This window comes from Sturnira hondurensis, unplaced genomic scaffold, assembly GCF_014824575.4.
Source record: "Sturnira hondurensis isolate 20B ecotype Veracruz unplaced genomic scaffold, ASM1482457v3 Scaffold0007406, whole genome shotgun sequence".
Lineage (NCBI taxonomy): Eukaryota > Metazoa > Chordata > Mammalia > Chiroptera > Phyllostomidae > Sturnira > Sturnira hondurensis.
This window is the reverse complement of record NW_028080037.1, coordinates 12028400-12049971: the sequence shown is the minus strand read 5'-3', so window position 1 is coordinate 12049971 and position 21572 is coordinate 12028400. Positions and strand designations below refer to the sequence as shown.

At 47.7% G+C, this 21572-nt stretch overlaps 1 protein-coding gene across 1 annotated transcript in view; it reads right to left on the bottom strand.

Annotated features, from left to right (window-relative positions):
• The window catches only part of SVOP (SV2 related protein), a 52344-nt gene that overhangs the window by 7865 nt on the left and 22907 nt on the right, over nt 1–21572 (bottom strand). The window contains exons 6-12 of the mRNA XM_037052334.1: nt 21178–21302; nt 11771–11834; nt 9738–9863; nt 7778–7906; nt 5995–6068; nt 3973–4049; nt 1848–1955 (exon numbers count right to left, since the gene is read on the bottom strand). Of these exons, the coding sequence (XP_036908229.1) occupies nt 1848–1955; nt 3973–4049; nt 5995–6068; nt 7778–7906; nt 9738–9863; nt 11771–11834; nt 21178–21302 (703 nt within the window). The remainder of the gene's footprint in view (nt 1–1847; nt 1956–3972; nt 4050–5994; nt 6069–7777; nt 7907–9737; nt 9864–11770; nt 11835–21177; nt 21303–21572) is intronic.

The following is a 21572-nucleotide window of genomic DNA, read 5'->3' as shown; positions in this document are numbered from 1 at the left end:
TCTTGGGTTGGTCCCTTGCCTTCTCTGAGCCTCAATTTCTTCATCTATAAAATGACATTAAATAAAAAGAACACTCCTGGCCTCTGTGGAGGCAGTACAGATAGTGCTTATTATCATTAATAATAATAATAATTAAATGAGGGTCAAGCACTTTTACATCTCTTATCTTAATGCCACCTATGATGTCATTCTCCACATTTATTCAAGTCTACGCACTGAGTGTCTGCTGCGTGTCAGAAACGGTTCCAGGAACTTGGGACGTGCCGGTGAACCCAAACAAAGAACAAAACAATAGACACGATCATATTGTTTTATCTCCTTTATCATAAAGGAGAAGACTCTGAGTTGTAGAAGGATTAGATCCTTCTACAGAGAGGGGCAGTGCTTGAAGTTGCGGAAATGGCAATTGGCTGCGCTGGGTTCAAGTCCAGAGTCTTTGCTCTTCCTTCCTCAGCTACAGGAGGAGAGGGTTTAGGAGGAAAGCAAGACGGGGTAGCAGAGGAGTGAGGGCTGTGAGCCCTGGGGTGGGCCCCCGGGGCCTGAGCTCCAGCAGCTGAGGGGCACAGTGTCTCAGCTGGGCCTCCGAGAGGCAGACTCTGGGGCAAGGGTGCATGTACAAAGTGTTGACTGGACAGGTCGTCCAAGGAAGCGCCAGTAGGGGGCGTGAGAAAGTGAGACAGGGAAGGAAAGCCCCTAATGAAGGGGCCTATGCAGCAGGTTACCACTGTGGGCGGTTGCTGCTGAAACAGCCGAATTCCACGGGAGGACTCCAGGAGCCAGTGCCTTAGTATCCGCCTGCCTGATGGGCGAGGCAGCCGGGGCACCTTGATACACCAACTCCTTCAGTCGTCAGTTGAAGTCTGTTCCCGAGTGTTAATGCCCTCACTTTGCCGGCTTTTAGGCTTCCCACTTCCCTGGAGATAGCCCTTGGGCACAGAAACAAGGATACTGGCAGCAGCGAGTTGCAGGAACAGCTTCTCCAGGGCTTCAGTTTCTCCAGTTGTAAAATGGGAATAATGATACAACTTCACAAGATGAAATGAGAACTTATCTGTAAAACCTTTAGCACAGTACCTGGTATACAGTAAGCCCTCAAAAAAAAAACATGCTAGATATTATTATAATAATCATTATTTCTTCTAAAGGAAAAAGACAGGTCACTGTTGCTGTATGTACAGGTTTGGAGTTTTGACTTGTCACTCCTCCTTGCCAGTGTGATGGGGGGTGATGGGCAATGCTCCGTTGGTCTCTCGTATTTCTCTACATCTTGTGAGCAGAGGGATTAGCTGCCCTTTTGTTCCAGACGATCCTTTCAAGGTTGTTTTTTTATAGAAATAGCCTTGGGAGATAGAGATACAGTCTTCTTCCAGAGCAAAGGGCATGTCTGTCTTCTGTCCAATATAATAAAGATGACGTCTCCGGGACGAAGGCTGGGCAGGTTCCCGGCAGCCCATTATCAAAGATTTTGGTTCCTGAAGCTTGAGATTCCGCAGCTGGGTTGCAAATGCCTGGTACTGTAATATCTGCCTGGCGCCTTCCTCATCTTCCCCGTGGGGCTTAGGGCCAGGAGGGCTGACCCAAGTGCGCCCCTCCTGCTACTCACTGTGCCACGAGTCTCTTGTCTCTGACCCAGGAGTCTCTTGTCTTCAGCCAGCATGCATGAAACTGGGCAGCTTAACTTGCTAGCCTTTGAGCAGAGTAAAATCTCAGCCCCTTCACAGTTCTTGACAATTTGCAGCTCCGAGTTGAGAGAGTAATCCCCAACGCCCCCGGAAATGGGATTTGCTTCCAGGCGGCACCAGGAGCAATGTGACTTGCCCCATTCCTACTACCCACACGGCCCTCACCTGGGAACTCAGAGAGGGTGGTCCACAGCAGGTCCATGTAGTCCTCCTCGCTCAGGTACTCACAGGCCAGGCTGCACTTGGCCTCGACTGCCTTCTTCCGGCTGGAAACTGGGAGGTGGGAGAGACGGGAAGAGAGGACAAGCCATGTACAGAGCCTCGAATCACACCATCCTGCTCCCCACGCCTTCTTCTCTGTGTGTGATTTGGCCGGGGTGCCGGGGAAAGAGCACGAGAAGATGGCTTTTAGGGTACGCGACCCGCCCTCTCCTCGGATTGTCAGCATCTGAATAAAGTGCCGTAAAGACCAATCCTTGTCTCTACTTATCGGTTCTGGTAGTGACAGGCAGCACAAACACCAACTCTTCCGGTTTCAATTTTAAAGTTTGTTTTAAAGTTTTCTTTTCTTTAAAGTTTTTCCTTTAACGCCCCGATCACCTTCCAATACACTACTTAATTTGCTTTAAGCTAGTCTCTCTCTCTCTGTCTTTTTCCTCTCTCTACACCAAAATGGAAGCCCACAGAGCAGGCATATTTGTCTTTTGTATTCACTGACATGTCCCATATCCTGCACATGGAAGGAACCAAGAAAATACTGAAGGAATGAATATAACTTGACCTTGACTTGTCCAAGGTCCCACAGCTACATGGCGCTAGAACTTAGGTTCCCTGGTTTTTCTGGCTGTGGGCTTGTTCCACAGAATCACTCTCCCACCCGGAGATGAGAGAGAGCGTCTTAGTGGGGTTGGCAAACTATCACCCAGAAGCCAAATCTGATCTCCTGCCTGTTTCCACCTGGTCTGAGGGTTAAGAGTGGTTTTTACCTTTTAAAATGATTTTTTTTTTAAACCAAAAGAAGAATACCACTTCTTGGCCTAAAAATGACAGTTCGAGTCTGTGTTCACAAAGGTTTTATGAGCACACAAGCGATGCTTTTCATTCTGAACACTTCTCTGCTACAGTGTCAGCACGTCTGTCTCACAAAGCCTAGCCTGTTTACTCTCTGGCCCTTTATAGAAAAAGGTGCCAACCCTGCTTTGTAACATTCCACCGGATCCTCTGCTTTGCTTCAGCAATTTACAGTCCATCAATACCAAACCCCAATCTAGAGCAGAGCAGTTCATTTAGACTCCCACACCCCCCAGTGAGATGTGGCTCCCCCACCTCAATAAATCCTTATACCACAAAACACAACTATGAACTAAGATGAAAGACGCTTAACACAAAAAAGATAATTGGGCAAATCCTGCAGACAAGGGAGAACTTGATCCCTTTATTCCCCCATCCTGGGGTCAGTGCTGGGGAGTTAGTATTCTCTTAAAGACAGAATGGTTTGGAAGCCCAGGCAGCAGCATAATAGACTTTGCTTTTTATTCATTCCTTTTGTCCGGTGGTTCCTACCTCTGACGACACAATAGGATCACCTGGGGAGCTTTCATAACCCACTCATGCCTGGACTCCGCCCCAGGGATGTGGATTAAACTGGTCTGGGCACAGTTTAACCGGCACTGGCAGTGTTTGGAAGCTCCCCCAAGTGATTCTGATGTGTGGCGGCCGTTCAGATCCAACCTGGTTCTCAGGCTTAACGAGCACAGGGGAATTGCTGCCCTGGGTCACAGCAGTGAGACTCGGCGCTGCACTCCCGGTGACTCTAGCCCTGGCCAAGAAGCCCAGTAGGTTAGCACGCCATCCTGACTGCTGTTGGACCCCTGGTCAGGGCACACACAGGAACTAACCAATGAGCGTGTCCACGAGCGGAACAACAAAGCGATGTTGCTCTCTCTCTCTCATTCTCGCCTCACCTCTAAAAATCAATAAACATTGGGGGGAAAAAAAACTGTGGCTCTGCTGTCAGGTCACTTCTACAACCACAAGATTGTCCAGGTTTCTGTGGAGCACCTTGCAACCCACGGCCCCCAGATCTTCTGTGCTCAGACTTTGCAGGAGTTTTCTCCCCGGAGTTTGTGGGGTAACGTCACTAGGAGTTGGATAAGGGGAGGCCGGATGAGGGCAGGCCTGGGGCGGCAGTGTGTACGTGTGTGTGGCTGTGTGTGTGTGTGTGTCAGCGGGTTGTGGGACAGCGTGTGTTGGGAGCAGCGGGGCTGGTAAACAGGGCCGCAATACTCACTGCTGCAGACATCTCCTGCCTGGAAGAGCTCCGTGGTGAGCAGAACTAATCCATAGTAAGAAAACGCATTGGAAAACCTGCCAGGAGGGAAGCAAGAGAGGTAAAGCGATGGGCCTTTGGGGCCACTGAGCAGGTGGGTGGCAGGGACCAACCACGGTGCTGTGATAAAGAGAATTAATCCTATGTCCTTTGCCAGAGCAAGAACTGTATTATATCACAGACCCACAAGGCTGTTTGCTCAACTGGCAATGGGGAGGAAAATGGGGGGGGGGGACAGAAATTTGGAAGAAAGCCCAGGACAGACACCTGTCCGGGCTTCTGGGTTGAGGTGGTCTGTCTGGTCGACCTAGATAGGAAAGTGGGGGCAGGGGGAGAAGCTTTAGTAATCAGCAGAACTCGGCTCTTTCTTTGAATTCCTGAGAGCTAACTCAACGACTGCAGCAAGCGTTTATTAAACGCCNAATGGGGAGGAAAATGGGGGGGGGACAGAAATTTGGAAGAAAGCCCAGGACAGACACCTGTCCGGGCTTCTGGGTTGAGGTGGTCTGTCTGGTCGACCTAGATAGGCAAGTGGGGGCAGGGGGAGAAGCTTTAGTAATCAGCAGAACTCGGCTCTTTCTTTGAATTCCTGAGAGCTAACTCAACGACTGCAGCAAGCGTTTATTAAACGCCCGCTGTGTGTCCAGTAAAAGTGTGGAGTCTGTGGACGTCACTAGAACTTCAGATCAGAATAACACAGTTCATGAATTCCTGACTGTCCCAGGAAGCAGAATACTCAAGTCTGTAGGACTGGAACATTCTCACCCGGTACAGTACGGTACAGTAGGTGGGCGCTCAGTCACCATCGGATGCCAGTGATCAATTTCCCTGGGTTACCATAGGTTCTAGCAAATTTACTGGTTTCTATAGAGTTCCAAAATGAACCTTTACTTGATCATTGCTTCCGTATTCGAATAGTGTCGGCCCGACAGAATCCCACGCACTCAAAGACAGATACCCTCAGTTCTGTACCCACCGTCCCACACTCTCTTTAAACATCCTACAGACTCCACCTTTACAGTGGGCACACAGTAGGTGTTTGATAAATGTGTGGTGAGTCAGTTCAGCTCTCAGGAATGTGGAGGCAGAGTTGGTGTACGCAGTTCTATGAATGGAGCCCGATTCTGTACATTAGCAAATCTTTTCCCTTCTCTGACATTGACTGCTTTCACCGACACGCCCCCACGAATGAGCGCTTCTCCTCACAGGTGAGCTGGAAAAGTGAGGACTGGTTCAATAAAGCAGGAAGCCGTAGCCCAGCCAGCACTGTTAACGCTCTGCACACGATTTGGTAGAGTTGAAAGAACGGCTGGAATTTGATTAGGGAGATAAAGGCCACCCCTGCAGCCCCTGCCAATGGCTGTTATTGAAGAAAAGTAGAACATGATCAAAACAGAAAGTTCTAAGAATGCCCATGTTGACTAAATCGGGAGCTCCCCAAATAGGGGCCCCATGCCACTGGTGGTGTCCAAGGCAACGCGGGCGGAGCGGGGAACTGATACGGCATAAATAGGCGATCTTGTGAAAAAATATTTTTCCTTTCTAAGTTTCAGTGCTTTCGATGGTATCCCAGTCTTAAATGATGACTTGCTCAGGTTAATGAGTCCGTCTGGTTGTCTATCTCTCAAGCCACTAGGCGCCTTTGGCAAACCATCAACCTGGCCACTTTTTACTGTATTTATCTTTAAAAGCGCCTTCTATCTATGGGCTGAAATTAAGGCTCTATTCTTTACAGGAGACATATAAAGTTTCCTTTTCAAAAGCATTTATCTGAGTAAAAAGTGAGTCCAGTTCAAGGGGGAAAAACAACTAGGAAAATAATCGTACAGGTGACACCTGGATCAGACAGAGGTCGGGACGCTCAAACTCGTGACGTGTGCGAAGGCTGCCTGAGATAAAAAAGTTCTCCGGGCTTTGTGTTACAATAAAACCCCGAACAGGGCACAGAGGAAGGGGATCCACGTGTTGAGAAATGGCTCTTACCATATAAACCACAGCAACAAGGTCGTCCATCTAAAATGGGGCGTGAAAAGGTCCCTCATTTTGCCTCGGTCTTCCTGTTTTGAGACAAAAAGGTGCAGACCTGTGGGTGCCGGCTGGTAGACACCAGCCCACGGCTGAGAGGAGGGTTTCCTGTGGGCTGGGTACTCAGACCCCCAGCCCAGCGCAGCCAAATTGGCCCCTGGAGCCAGGACCCTGCAACTTCCAGAGGCTTGACTCTGAAGGACGGAGACGTTCCAAACCTCCTACCCCAAAATGGAATCCTGCAGCTGGGAAGCAGACCCCTCAGGCTCGGGACCCCTGACACCTCTCAGGCAATTTTGTGGACCCAGTGAGCAGAAAACCCATCCAAGGGGTGTCCAACCATACCACGTCTCGTCCCCAAGGTGACAAAAATTGATGTGACAGTCACTTAAAAGCCATTTGCCAAAAGATTGATGAGCTAAATGCCCCATTTACCAATTTTATAATTTGCTAATTTGTCAAATCTTTGCCTTACAATAGTCTTTTAAAAATATATTTATTCTATGATTATATTCTTCTTAGATATATTTAATGAACATATTTTTGTTAGCAGCAATTTCAGAAATGATTACTTATTTAAACATAAGTGAAAAATTAGAGGCCATAGGAGGTTTAGTCTTTGAGTATTGCCTTCATGAATAAAAATATTTTTGTGATATATTCTTCAATAAAAAGACAGATTCATTAAATATGCTTTTGAATATATTTGAGAGTGTATTTATTGACTATATTTAGGAATATTTAGAGAGAATATATTGATGAACTAATGTGTTAATATGTACATAGAGAAAATATATACCAATTTACTAAATATATTGAAAAAGAACGATCCTCAAAACACGTTTATGGTAAATTGAGACACTGGCAAGTTAATTCAGGAAACCTTGCTTTTGGAAAATTGGTCTGCTTCCGGAAAGCCCTTCTCTCCTCTTTTTTCTTGTCCTTAATTCACCACCTCCTTGGAGCCTTCCTGGACCATCCTACTGCCTGAAGTGGGTTCGGGGCGTCTTCTGGCCAGTATCCTCGGACTATGCAAAAACAGCTCCTCTCTATCTGCTGAAATTTCATTCAGTTCTTTTTACATTATACAAAAATAATCAGAAATATGATTTTACTTTGAAAGATAATTTCCTTGTAGGGTCTGTGGTTTGCTTAAGGGTATTTAGCAAGGACGACGGCAGGGGCCGCAGCCTTCAATCTGACAGGCTTCACCCAACGTGCTTGGTGCGCCTGCGCATAAGCAGAGGGAACGCACTCATACATTCTGACTGCGGCGTTTCTCCCAGACCGTGTTGCCGCCGCTGGAGGTCGGCACCATCCATTAAGGATGTCTTCCCAGCATAGTTTGGCGCCCTGGCTGTAGGCCTATCACAACACTCTCTAATGTGGTTTTATTGTTCAGCCTTTACCGATCAATCACATTTGCTAATCAGGCTTCATCGGCGCTGAAAAGTGAAGCAGAAGCGGGAATAGTTACGGGATCCATTAGTGCGCACGGCGTTACATTTCTGTAATCATTGGCTAAATTCTGCAGGTGGCACTTTCAGGACTTGGCAGTGAAAACACCGAGACTGGAGTTGCCAGACTGTCCTTGCAGGATTCGCCCCCCACACCCTCCCTCCCCCAACTCCATGTACATCCGTGCTCACACACACACACGTGCCCCACCCATGCACATTCGCCTGCGATCCTGCACACACACGGACACGATCGCCACCGGGTCGGTGGAGCAGGAGCGGACCTGTCTGGAAATGATGAGTTTTCCCAGTGGCATGGGGGCTCCGTTTTCGGTCGCTATCCTCTTCAGGGTGGCGATGGCCTTTTCCTGGTTCCCGGACAGCACGTCATACCTCGCACTCTCCGGCAGCCACTGTAGGGGCAGGAGAGCCAGGCGTGGCAGGTTAGCGGGGTTCCCGCCTCACTCCCATCTGCGCCTGGGGACCTTAAGGGTGGGGACACTGGAGCCAGAGGCCTGACTGCAAATCCTGGCTCTGCCTTTGAGTGTGTGGGTTGTGTGACCCTGAGCAACTATTTGACCTCTCTGGGCCTCCATTTCCTCATTCTTGACATGGAGTTAAGCAGAGATCCTGCCTCTCAGGGTCGTTGAGAGGGTCAAACAGGAGGCCCCGGGCAGCGTGCTCAGCCCGGTGCCCGGAATGGGTCAGTGGAGCTGTCGCCGCTGCTGCCCCTGTTGCCCGGTGCTTCTGTCAGAGCTCCAGGGAGGGACAGGCTGAATGAAGACATGACTGCCACCAAAAACAGAAGGAAAGACAACAAAGAAGACTGCCAGTCTTACTACCACTACCATCATCCCCAGCTCTCAAGAAACTGTGCCTCTCCGGTGTTCAGCACCATCTCGTAAGCTCAGCCGAAGAGACAGACAGAAATCTGAAGGACCTTTAGGCCTAAGAGAGTCCAATCCCCAAGGGACCGGATAAGTATGTTTCTGCAAAATGAAGCACCAGCAATTTGTGAAATGAGAGAGTGTGAGACTTGCAGTCAGAAGCTCTGGTTCAACTTAGTTCTGTTGTTTATTTGCTGTGTGCCTTTTGACAAGTTGGTCAACCTCTCTGGGCCTCAGTTTCCTCATCAGTAAAATGAGGATGTGGTAGAGACTGCTGATGTCTGTTAAAATCCATGCTTCCTTTTCCAACAGTACAGAGTTGTCCCCGGACAGGGCAGCCCAGCCAGGAACTATATTTCCCGGGACCCCTCCTCCTCGACCCTAGGTCGAGCCATACTTTCACCAATGGTGTATGAGCAGAATATTCCTGGCAAAGGTATTTAAGCCATGAATGGGCCTCTCCACCTGCCCCTCCCCAATCTGCATGTGGATGACTCCAAAGCTCTAGAGGATGACGGAGCTACAACCCAGAAGGAACCTGGCCTGGGACTCGCACTTGCCAATCTGGAGCACCCATTCTGGGCTATTGAGTGAGTGAGAAATTTGTGTTAAATTACTGAATGTGTGTGCTTTATGTGTTACAGCAGCTGGTACTATCTTAGCTAATGCAGGTTTTCATCACAGTTCCACCCCCAATGGCTACTGGGAGGAATAAATGTAATAATGCATGTGAAGAGCTTGCTACTTAGTTATGCTCAGTAATTACTAATACCTCTTGTCATTACCAGGAGTTATATTATTTATCGTAGATGAGATCTACCCACCTCGAGGCTTATTTGGGGGCTCACTGGCTTTAAAGTGCTCCATGCACGTGGTCTATATGTGAAATGATTTAGTGTGTCATGTGATCTTATGGTGGGGGAGTTTATCCAGAGCCGAGACAGGGAGGTCATCGGAGCTTCTGGGCCCAGCTGTGCAAATATTTGCTCCTTTGTTGGGTATCTACCTCTTTCTTTTACTCAAGCCAGTCGAACTGGGTTTCTGTCACTTGCAACTCAAGAGCCCCGACTATTCTAACACAGTTACCTTAAGAGCAGACCTTGCAGGGAGCGGTAGGGCCCAGGTGCCCGCCCCCTTCCCTTGTCATCACCCTGAAGAACCTTCTGGCAGTCTAGGGGAAAGCCAATACGCATACTGAGCCTAACCCCAGGCCCGGTTCCTTTGTCTCATTTCCTGATTTAAAAAAAACAACCTTAAAAGGTGGCTTTGGTGCCCTTCTCTAGCGGCTCCCCATCAAAATACAGAGAACAGCAGGAGGTCACGTGGCAAAAGTTGAGACCTCTTGCAGGATACCTACAAAACACAGGACAGCGAAGAGGAGGAGCGGGACAGCCGAGAGGATGAGCAGCCAGCGCCAGCCCAGGCTGGGCATCACGAACACGGCCAGGATGACCTCGAACACCGTCCCAATGGCCCAGAACACCTGGCGCAGAAGAACAGGGGTCAGTGATGGGAGCGGCGTTGGGCAACATGGTGAGCAATTTCCCAGCAATTGTAGACAAGGTCATCCATATGGGTAACGGGTCCTTGGGGTCAGCAAGGTCCAAATGGCCATCACTTTCCCTGTGGTTTATATCGGTGGTCCAGAGCCACCATGTCACCCATCTCCTGAGAGTGCCATCCACGATCTATGACACCTACATGGCGCCCACTGGAGTGTGGGCTGTGGCAGCTCTGGTTAAGGAATTAATATGCTCGATACTGTGCGAGGTCACTATGGTAGTGGGCACGCTGGGTTCTGTCCACTGACCTCGTCTCCCCTGCCCAGCAGTGCTCTGGTCCCCTCTGTCAGGACAGCCTCCTCCCCGTGGGGCTGCATGGTCTCTGTTTGCCTCTCCCAGTCACTCTTCACCCTTTTCACCTGGCATCCTCAGGCTCCTGTCCTCTGGCTCCCCGCTGGGAGCAGCCCAAAAGGGGAGAGAGATTGGGTGCTTGTTCCTTTGGCTTGCTCTCTGCAGGGTCACCATGGACTGGCTATGTCCCTCAGCTGAAGGTTACAGCTGCCATCAGCACTCCTGGACACACAACTAACTAACTCTCTCTCTCTCTCTCTCTCTCTCTCACACACACACACACTCATTCTCTCTCTCTCCTCTCTTTCTCTATCTCTCTGCTTTCTCTGTCTCTCTCTCTCTCTCAGCTACCAGTTACTCCCTCCCTTTGCCCTCTCAGGCCTGGGGCAATAACACCCCTGCAAGGCCATTGTAAATAGTCCTTTTGTGAAGTCCTCTTCCAGTATTCCTAATCTGAGTATGTTACTTTCTGCTGCGACCCTGACCCCCAAATCATTGTCCACTCCCACACCACTCCTTCGGCTATCCCAGCAGTTCTGGCCCCTCCCCCCCCAGAGCCCTCCCAAATCTCCTTTTGCTCACACTAACCACAGTCCATTCCTGTTGTCTAACTACCGGTGTAGCACTAACAATCGGAATGGACACTGGCCACACACCTGGTCCACCCCCACCATGACAGTGCCAGAAGATAACCCTTCAGTTGCTGGATCTGGAAGCGTTCTTGGGGGCTTCCTAAGGGAGGACGGGGTGTCAGGCGGTGAGGGGTAGTCAGGGTTCAGAATGAGCATTTCAGTATTTAAACAACTGGTCCATCTGGACCAGCCGACAACCATCCTGACTGTCAGGGTCGGGTGCAGTGAGGATGGTTAGGTTGGGCCCTGGGGTTGATGTGATCAATATTGTCAGTGTCATCACGGTAACGAGGGAGGTCAAAGTGGCATCATAGTTATCACTGTGGACGTCAGTGTCCAGCAGGGACGAATATACCATTCTGACACTCCGTGGAGGAAGGGCCTCTGGCCAGCTGTGAGTTTGCCCTGAGAGCCTCCAGGTCATGGTTGGAAAGTGGGTCCCAGGACCTTGGCAGAAAGAGGGCTTGGGAGGACTCACTGGACCAACAGACTTTTAGGGCAGCCGGTAGACCCCAGAGGAGGCCACGAATGGCGATCTCAGACAAGACACAGGTGGGCAGTGGGATGATACAGGCGAAAAGCAGGGGTTTGGTCCTCTCAAACGGTACCATGCAGCGCTAACTCTCAGATAAAAGCCATTTCCAGTTCAAGAAGGACATGTTACTTGCCAGTTGCCATTTTTTTCCCGAAGGGATGACAGACTGAATTTTCTTGCCAGATGAAGCACTTATCCGTATTTCCAAACAGCCGTGTCAAAACCAACATAACTGACCCATTTAAGTCTGGGCATACCGAGTTTGTTCTATTTTTCTTCAACTCCCTGCTCCTTATTCTGAGGGTCAAGACACCCAAGAACCTCATGCCAGACACTGAGAATTCTCCAGAAACCCAGCCACCCTCCTTACCTCGATCAGCAAAATACATTTAGCTCTGGCTTTCATGGGAAGGAACTCAGCATACAGCGTCACCCTGGGAAAGCAGAGACAGAAAGGGTCAAGGTCAGGAGTGAGTGGAAAGATCGCTACCATTTACTGAATTCCTAGGCCAAGGTTCCTGAGTGTGGTCCGTGGACCACTTGCATCAGAATTTCCCGGGATGATGACTTTATATGCAGATTCCTCGGGCCCCACCCAGACCTTCAGAAATGGGCTCCCAGGAGTGGGCCCCAGCATCTGCCTTTTTAACAAGCTCCCTAAATGATTCTCAGATATAATAATGGCTTTCGCTAACCCTCTCCACAACCCAGGAGAAAATGTAGGGGGAAATCGGGCAGTGGGATGATGGACAGCTTCGTTGTAGAACTGTCCCTCCGGGGGTCCCTGTCACTGCTGAGAGCGCTCCCTGAAGAAGTCACTTGTACAAGAACCTCTGCCTCCGTCCGTCTGCTTCTGCGGCATCCAACCCACAGCACCTTGCCCTGCAGGCCAGCTAACTTTTTAAAAGTTGGCCTCAGCAATACCATGGAGATTTAGAAATAGTTTTGTCACCTGTAAAAGTCCTTAGAATCAGGACAAAAGGCACCTCTGTCCAATGACCGAAGAATTCTCATGAGCCTCAGAGGAAAGGCAGGGGCTTTAGGAGTTCAAATAGACTCTTTTTAGAGGAAATTATGGGGGAAAAAAAGTCTATGTCATCTAGTCTCACTTCACGGTGTATTTCATTTTTAAAATTTTTTTATTTTTAAATATTTTTTATTTATTTACCTTTACAGGGGAAGGGAAGGAGAGAGGGAGAGAAATTTCAATGTATGGTTGCCTTTCACGAGTCCCCTCCTGGGAACTGGCCTGCAACCCAGGCATGTGCCCTGACTGGGAATCGAACCGCAATCCTTTGGTTCACAGGCCCATACTCAATCCACTGAGCTACACCAGCCAGGGCATCACGGTGTATTTTAGTATATTCCCTCTCTCTGTTCTGGTCCGCTTGCTCTCTCTCTCTAAACTCCTGGCTGAGGTCAGACTCAGGATTTTTGAACCTCTCTTTTATTCTATTTATAAATATTTCCATGCCATTAAAAATCCTCTTCCATATATTCTATCACGTGCATGAATAGTAACTACCTTTTATTGAGAAACTACTATGTGCTAAGCATGGTTTCACACTGTTCTAGATGTTTTAATTCATGTGATTTATCTACTCAACAAACATTGTGAGTCAATGAGGCTAGTTACTTATAGTTTCCAGTATGTGTCTGCATATCTTTAACTCCCATTTTCAGGTCTATAGCTACCTATATCAGAGAAGCTGTTCGCTGGCCAGGTCACACAGCTAGCTAGCAAGTTAGAAAGTGGAAGAACCAAAATTTTAATCCAGGTCTGTCTATATTGTGCATCCCATCAACCATTTCCGTTTGGATGGTTTCACCGTAACAAATGATACTTTAATGAACATCTGTACGCCGAGATCTTTGTCTTCATATGGTTTCCATCGGATGGATTCCTGCACGTAAGACTTTTGGGGGGGATATATATTTTTAATATATAAAATATATATAATATTTTAAATATATAATATATAATATTAAAATATCGAATATATAATGCATATTATAGTTAATATTTTGATATTATATATTTATATAATATATAACATATATTATATAAATATATAATATATTATAATATATACTATTTATTGTATTAAATCGTGCATTTAATATAAATTTTAAATTATAAATTTATATAGATATAAATTTATATAAAATAAATTAACTTATATTATATTATTTATAATATAATTAATATTATATTATAATATTGTGGTGCATCATAATGTATTATTAATATATAATATATAATATATAATATATTATATTATATATAATATATATAATCTCAAAGTGGTTCCAAAAAAGTTGTTCCAATTTATATTCCTACAAGTACCTCTTTCAACAAGCGCTATTAGCAGCAATCAACTCTAAAAGCAGGGACCAAGGTCGCATTGGCTACAAAAGATTACAGTGGTCACTATGAATGATTTCTCTGGAATTTTATTCTGTTCTCAAAAGGTGCGCTTACATTATTCTTACAAATCGATAATAATAATAAAATGAGAAGCAGACTTACCTTTCACTCACCAAATTGAGGCCAAACCACGAAACCATGCAGACATGAGCAAAAGCGTATTATTCTAAGGGCAAAGCTGTTCCTGCCTCAGATGCCGAGGATTTCTTTTTACAGTGACCCTACAGCATGCAGTCCTTTTTTTTTTAAAGATTTCATTTATTTGTTTTGAGAGAGAGAGGAAGGGAGGGAGAGAAACATAGATTGGTTGCCTCTCGCACACCCCAGCTGGGAACCCCACCACCCGGGCATGGGCCCTGACCAGGAACTGAACCGGTGATGGTTCAGTTTGTGGGGATGGCACCCAACCCACTGAGCTCAGGGCAGCATACAGTCTTTTTTTAAAGCTGCAGCAGTACAAGGATACATTAGGTATATATGATGACCCTTCTTTTCCCTAATAATCCTTCTTCCATTCTCCTCCCCCAAAACCACTATTGCAGCAATTTGCTTTGCAACCTTTCAGCCCCTTCTCTACATAAATAAAAACATTTAAGCAACATGGTATGTTTTGTTTCTTTTTTCTTCACTTCCCTTCCCCTCCAACTCTCCCTTCCTTCCTTCCTTCCCATCTATCTCCCTCCCTCCCTTCCTTTACTGAAGAGTGGACCGTTAGTGTCCCGCCCACCCAAAGGCCCCACCTTTCATCACTGCCACGCTTGCCACTCCAACTGCCAATGGCCAGAACCTACGAAACTTTCCCGAGTGCCCTCTCTGGCCATTACACATGGCTGTGCTAACCTGTGTGGCAGACTGGAAGTGCCAAAGAATGTAAACTTGGCAGGAGCAGCCCTCAACTCGTCTCTAGCATGGGACAGTCTGGAGAGGTAGGCCGCAGAGACTCACAGAGTAAACCACAGCAGTCGGCCCTCGAACATGTGAATTCGAATCAGGGGGCCCGCTTACACAGGGACTCTGGCCATTGGCTAGCCTTCAGGTTCACACCCGTGGATTCAACCAACACCAATCTTGGGTTGAAAACTATTTTTTGCATTCTCAGCAGCAGTTGCTCACCCGCGGATGGAAAATACAGTTTTCTATTCACGGCTGGTTACGTCTGCAGGCGTAAAACCTGCGGGTCTGAAGAACTGACTGTAGTTAAGCTTTTGGGGGAGTCAAAAGTTATAGTCGGATTTTCGACAGCACAGTGGAGAGGCCCCAACCCCCACGTTGCTCTAGAGTCAATGGTACTTGTTCTTGAATCTGTGTCAGGATCCGCTTCCAATAAAACAGTTTGGGGGCCTATTAATATACACAGATCTACGGCATTATTTTTTAACAGCTGCAGTCCCTGTCGATCCATATGCAGATTGTTTGCAATTTCTTGTTTTTTGCAACCCAGGCCACAAGAAACATCTTTTCCCGGAATTGTTGTGCCCCGCACTTGGCCATTATTCATAGCAGTTTATAATGAAAACGAGCTGTGTAATCGCCATCCAAAGCGTGGTGATTATTATAATTACACTGAAGAATAAAAGAACGGGCAACAAAATCAGCAACGCCAAGAAGCAGCTGATGCTGGCGTAAATAAACCCCCACCGCAGGTAATCGCATTCATAGCAGCTTAGCGGTTAGAGAGGTGCCCTTTGGATCACGGGCTTCGAAAGAAATGACCTGCGACCTCCACCTGGCATTTCTGCTTAGTCTTTGGAAGAAAAAGCCATGCAAAGGGCATGTTTGTGAGCAAGCTCGTTGTAGACACCAGCCTGAAGAACCCTCTAGGGCAGGTTTCAAGGTAGAACAGGTGGGCAGCTGCTACCTGGGGTATACAGCATTTTTAAGAGCTGCTAAAACACGGGTCAGATGCCAGCCTCTTAAGGTAAGTAGCATTTCTTCTGAAGGACACAGCACCCTCTACTGGACATAGAAGTGATCTGCCCGAGAGCCCACCTGTATCTTGTACTTATTTTTGTGTGTGAACCGGTCGGTACAATTACAGGCGATCATCATTTCAGCGGTAGGATGCTGCATTTAAGAATTTTTCTAAAACAAAAATGTCTTGTTTGTAATGATCGAAATAAAGGTACACGTAACTCCCCTGCTCGAATTAAAGTCTCTTCCTTCTTAATGCTCCTTCACAGACAGAAAACAGAATTATCTGGCCTCCTAAATGTGATTCCTCTTTCCTGCCTTAATGAAAGGAAATAGCAGCTGCTTAGAACCACCTGTTCTGCCTTCCCAGAATCATCTCCAAATCAGTACTGGGACCCTCGGACGTTAATGATTTACCAGGAACTTTCACCACGTAAGGCCAGAATATTTGGCCTTTCCCAACTTTCCCAGTATTTGTTCCAATGGAAGAGCTTTGGCATTAGACAACCTGGATTGGGACCCAGCAGATGGTCTGGGAAAGTTGCCCCACAATCTCCCTTCCCTGGATCCATGGTCCCTCCCAATGAGACTGTGCAGCTCATTCCGTCCGGTCTATGTCCCCATCCCTTGAATCTGGGCCTAGTGACTTGCTTTTGATCAATAGAAGGTTTTAGAAGTGAAAGTGCGCCAGTTCCGAGCTTGAACCTCAAGAGGCTTTGTGGCCTCTGCCTGCTGTCTTGGACCCCTGCCCAGGTACCATGGGACCCAGTGCCCAGGCTAGCCAGCTGGAGGACGACAGGCTTGTGGCACGCAGAGGAGTCAGCTGTGGCCACGGTGGCCCAGCCAGCACCCATTCAATGCACCAGTTGACTGGAGATACATGAGTAAGCCCCAGTGAGACAACCAGAACAACCAAACCACCCTACTGCAGGTTCATGAGTTAAATAAATCAGTATTTGAAGCCAGAAATGGTGGGATGGTTTGTTACAAAGCAAAAATAACTCCCGTACACCACTTAATTACCACCTGACCTTAAGCAAGTCACTAAACTGAGCCTCAGTTTTCTTATCTGTAAAATGGAAATAATGGGGTTGTTCCGTGGACAAGATGAAGAGAGTAGTGTGAAGAGAGCACTCAGCAGAGGCTTAGCACTTGGTAAGCACTCAATGAACACCATCGCCATCATCACTACGAATGTTATTGTTGCTATCACCAAGAACCATCGTGAACCCCTGCTTTGGGGGAAGAAGGGAAAGAAGAGAAAGAGAGAAGGAGGGACCCAGAAAGGCACAGACCAGGGCAGAGGGATGGGCTCCTTATAAATAATATAATCTGTATATGAGATGATGGATGTTACGTAAACCTACTGAGGTAATTGTTTTGTAAGATAGGTGAGGCAGGTCATGCTGCTGCGCATCTCAGCCTTATAGAGTGCTCTATGTCAACTACATATCAATAAAACTGAAAGGCATCTTAATTAAAATTCGTAAATAATATAATTTGTATTTATACTGAAAATTTAGAGTACATAATAACGACTTCTGATTGTGGGGCTTTAAAAAATTTTTAATTTTAGCCCTGGCTGGTATAGCTCAGTGGATTGAGCACAGGCCTGCGAACCAGAGGATCGCGGTTCGATTCCCAGTCAGGGCACATGCCTGGGTTGCAGGCTGGTTCCCTGCAGGCCAGCTCCCAGCAGGGGACACACAAAAGGCAACCATACATTGATGTTTCTCTCCCTCTCCCCTTCCCCTCTAAAGATAAATAAATAAATAAAATCTTTTTAAAAATTTTTTAATTTAAAAATTTTAAAAATTTAAAAATTATAGCAGCCCTGGCTGGTGTAGCTCAGTGGACTGAGTGCTGGCTGTGAACCAAGGGGTGGCCAGTTCGATTCCCAGTCAGAGCACATGCCTGGGTTGTGGGCCAGGTCCCCAGTAGGGGGCGTGCAAGAGGTAACCATACCTTGGTGTTTCTCTCCCTTTCTTCTTCTCTTCCCCTCTCTCTAAAAATGAATAAATAAAACCCTTTAAAAAATAAAATAAAAATAAAAATTACGCAGCAAACTCCTACTCGTTTGGTTTTGTGAGGTGGTGCCATTGGGTAAAACTCTTCTAAATGAATGGAAACTCTTAGTTAACATTTAATTACATAAAAATATCTGCAACTAAATGTTTTTCAATAATGAGCTTAGGGGAGCCATTTTATAACTAGATAAGAACATTACATAATTAAGATGATTATTTTTATGAAAATGGCTGAAGCAAGAACTGGGAAGCCACAGGCGTTCTTGGGTGGTAAAATATTTCTTCTATGATTTTGTTTGTGGTTTTTGTTTGCTTTCCTCGTACACAAAGGAGCTGTCGAATGGATTGTTAAGAGTATGTTGGGAAGGCCAAGCGAAGTTTAAATCTTGGTCTGCCATTTACTCGCTCTGTGACCTTGGGCATGTTACTAAACTTCTTTAAGGCCCCAGTTTTCTTACCTGTAACATGGAGATAATAATACCTGTGTCCTGAGGTGTTTTGAGTTTTAAAATGGTCATGTGTATAAAGCACATGGTCCAGTGCCCAGAATGTAGTAATAGCTCCATAAACAAACAGAACAGCTCGAGTAGTGTTCAAGAAATGAACAGCCCTGGCTGGTGTAGCTCAGTGGATTGAGCACAGGCCTGCAAACCAGAGGATCGCGGTTCGATTCTCAGTCAGGGCACATGCCTGGGTTGCGGGCCAGTTTTCAGTAGGGGACTGCATGAGAGGCAACCATACATTGATACTTCTCTCCCTCTCTCCTTCCCTTCCCCTCTAAAGAGAAATAAATAAAATATTCAAAATAAATAATAAAAGCTCTCTTTTAAAAAAGAAAGAAACGAACAGCTAAATGGGGAGGCATGATATTTAGGGTGTGGGGGAAGGGAGGTTGGGGACCCTCACAACACAAGGGTAAGGGGTAAAGGTCCTCCTAGCCACTTTGTGTCCTTATTTTATTTCCCTCCTGTCCCGTCCTCTCTCCTCAAAGATGTCTCCTGTTTGCAGTTTTAGGAGGTGGTTTCTCTCGCCTCTGGTTCCTCTGCCATGGTAATCCCCTCGGCTTAGAATCTTCTAAAAGTTCCTCAAGATGTGTAGTCTGCTGCTGGCACCCTCTGCCTGCTTTCCAGCACCGTGACAGACTTCCCTATTTCTTATACCTTTTATGCCACTTCCAGGCAATGGGGAGGAAGAAGAAGAAGAAATGAATGCTGCTCACAGCAGCGTCTTGAACAAGAATCGCGGTGGACATTGAGAATACTGAGTTCCTTTCCTTTCCCTCACTCGGGAAGAAAGTCCAGGTGGCTCTCTGGGGGCGGAGTCTGCTGTCACCTACCTGAGCACCCCAGGGAGAGGAATTTAATGTGGACTTCTGTGAGTGCATTCCTTCCAGCCACTAGGGGACAACTGTCCCCCAGACAGTAAATGGCTCGTGAATGGGGGAGAAGCTATGTCTGCAGGAATTCCCAGAGCTGGGCCTGAATGGAGCTCATGGGCCACAAACCCCCGCCAACCCAGATTTATGGGTTTGGCTTAACGGCCGCTGCTTCCAGCTCCAGTGGTTTTCCGCTCATCTCTGATCCAGGAGGATACGTCCAAGGCCCGCTCTGCAGAGCTCTGCAGGATCAATAACGAATAAGGCGAGGAAGGACTGAGAACTGAGAGCCACTCACTGTCCCTTCAGCCTCTAAGTGGCAGGAAGAGATTGGGCATTTGTTCCTGTGTTAAATCACTCCAACTTCTGAACCCCTACAGCATTGGCTGAGGCCTCTGTCGCACTCACATCGCAACTCAAATTCTCCCCCTACCCGGTCCATTCAGAGACTGACCCCAACAACCACCTGCCTACGAATCTCTCCGTCTGTTTCCCAGGATCCTGACCTGCAACCGGGACCGCGTCTGTTTTGCTCACTGCTGCATCCTCTGTGCCATAGCGGGCGCTTGAGAACTATTGGTTGAATAAACGAGTAAACTAGAAGGGAGCTACCAAGTCCTCGTTCAAAATGCCCCTAAATTATTTCGATAGGATTCCTTCCTCCAAACCCATCCTGCCCATCACTGCCAGATGAATACTTCTTAAGTACCTCCTCTGCTCCAGAGCTCTCGGTGGCTCCCCACAGACACCCTTTTGGCCCGGCAGTCAAGGCTTTAGCAGGCTTGCCCTGATCTACCCTGTCAACTTCTACTGCTTGCAGATCTCAGCCTGGCAAGCTCACTGAACGGGACCATCAGCCTCGCCCTGACGCAGCTGTCCTCGTTTCACCCACATCCCTTCCAGGGAAAATCCTCCATTTTCCCCAGTCCCCCTCCTGGGTCTTTCCAAATCCTCTGCCTCCTTAATAGCAAGGCAGCAAGTTGCAATGGCGATAGCCCAGACTCTGGAGTTGGGGGGCCTGGGTTTTGTTTCTGGCCCTGCGTCTTCCTCACTGAGTCTCCCGGGACAAGTTACTTGCCGCTCTGTGCCTCAGTTTCTTTATATGTCAAATGAAATTAATAACAGAATTTACCTGATGGGGGGGGTAAATTATTTAGAACAGCCCCCACCTTTTAGTAAACACTAAATATTGGTTATTACCAGCATCCTTTAGGGTGAGGTCAGACACGCTTTTTCTATAAAGGGCCAGAGAGTAAATATTTCAGGCTTTGTGGGCCATTAGAGTCTCGACTCTGCCACTGTAGCATGAAAATGGGCAGACATAATTAGTAAACGAATGGGCATGTGTTCCCAATAAAACTTTATTTAGAGACCCAGTCAGCACATCAATTCAGCCCACATGCTGCTGCCGTCTGCCAGGCTTTGCTTTAGGACTCCCCAGGGTCACGGTTGAGAGTGACTTCTCCCTACAACTCTGACGGCTCTCAGCACCTCAACAGCAGCAACAAAACAGCACCCACTTCGCCAGTGGTGAGTCCCATCCCCTGGCTCTTGCTTGCGTGTCACGGGGGGTGAGAGGCAGCACGCATGGCAGTTAAAAGCATTGAATGTCGAAGACAGATAACCTTGGATTCTTAGTTCCACCTACACACTGTGTGACTTGGGCAAATGACTTCACCCACTGAGCCTCAATACCCTCACCTGTAACATGGAGATTGCAATAATTCGATGATGTACTTTCTGGGGCTGCTGTGATGCGTGGAAGAGTAATGTCCAATCCATGCTAGGTCTATTGTTTTTACTATCAGTTCACATTTAAGACCTCCCTGCTCTTGTGCTGCGTTTTTTCATTGGGAATTGTTACAATACTGATAATGATGTCATCTGCTGGTCACGGCAGGCTCCCTGGTACCACACGCCCCGCTGTAGCCAACTTCCCATTCCTCAAGGCCTTGAACACCCCCACCCCGGCCCCCGCCCCTGACCCGCGTTGACTGGCCGCCTGGCTGGAAGGCCAGAGCTGGGTATTGACTTACGACTGGGGGACCCCTCCGATCCCGAAGCCCACCAGGCCGCGGAGCACCAGGATCCAGCTGTACACGGGCGCGAAAGCACTGAGCACCCCGTAGTACAGTGTCCAGAGCACGCTGATCTTCAGCCCCTGTGGAGAAGGGAGACACCGAGTCACAGGCCTTCTCAGCACCTCCAGGTCGCACGGCGCCACACATTTCACATCACCCGCAGAGTCGTGTTAGAAGGGTGACCCCCACAGCCAAGGGTTCTCTGTGTGGGTGTTGCCAGCCTCGGGGGGTATGCGGCGAAACTGGGGGGCATTCTTGCTGGTCCCAATGATTGGTACTCACTAGGCAGGGCCCGGATGTGGAAGATGTCCTACTGTGCATGAGACCCAATGAGGACTTGTCCTGCGTCC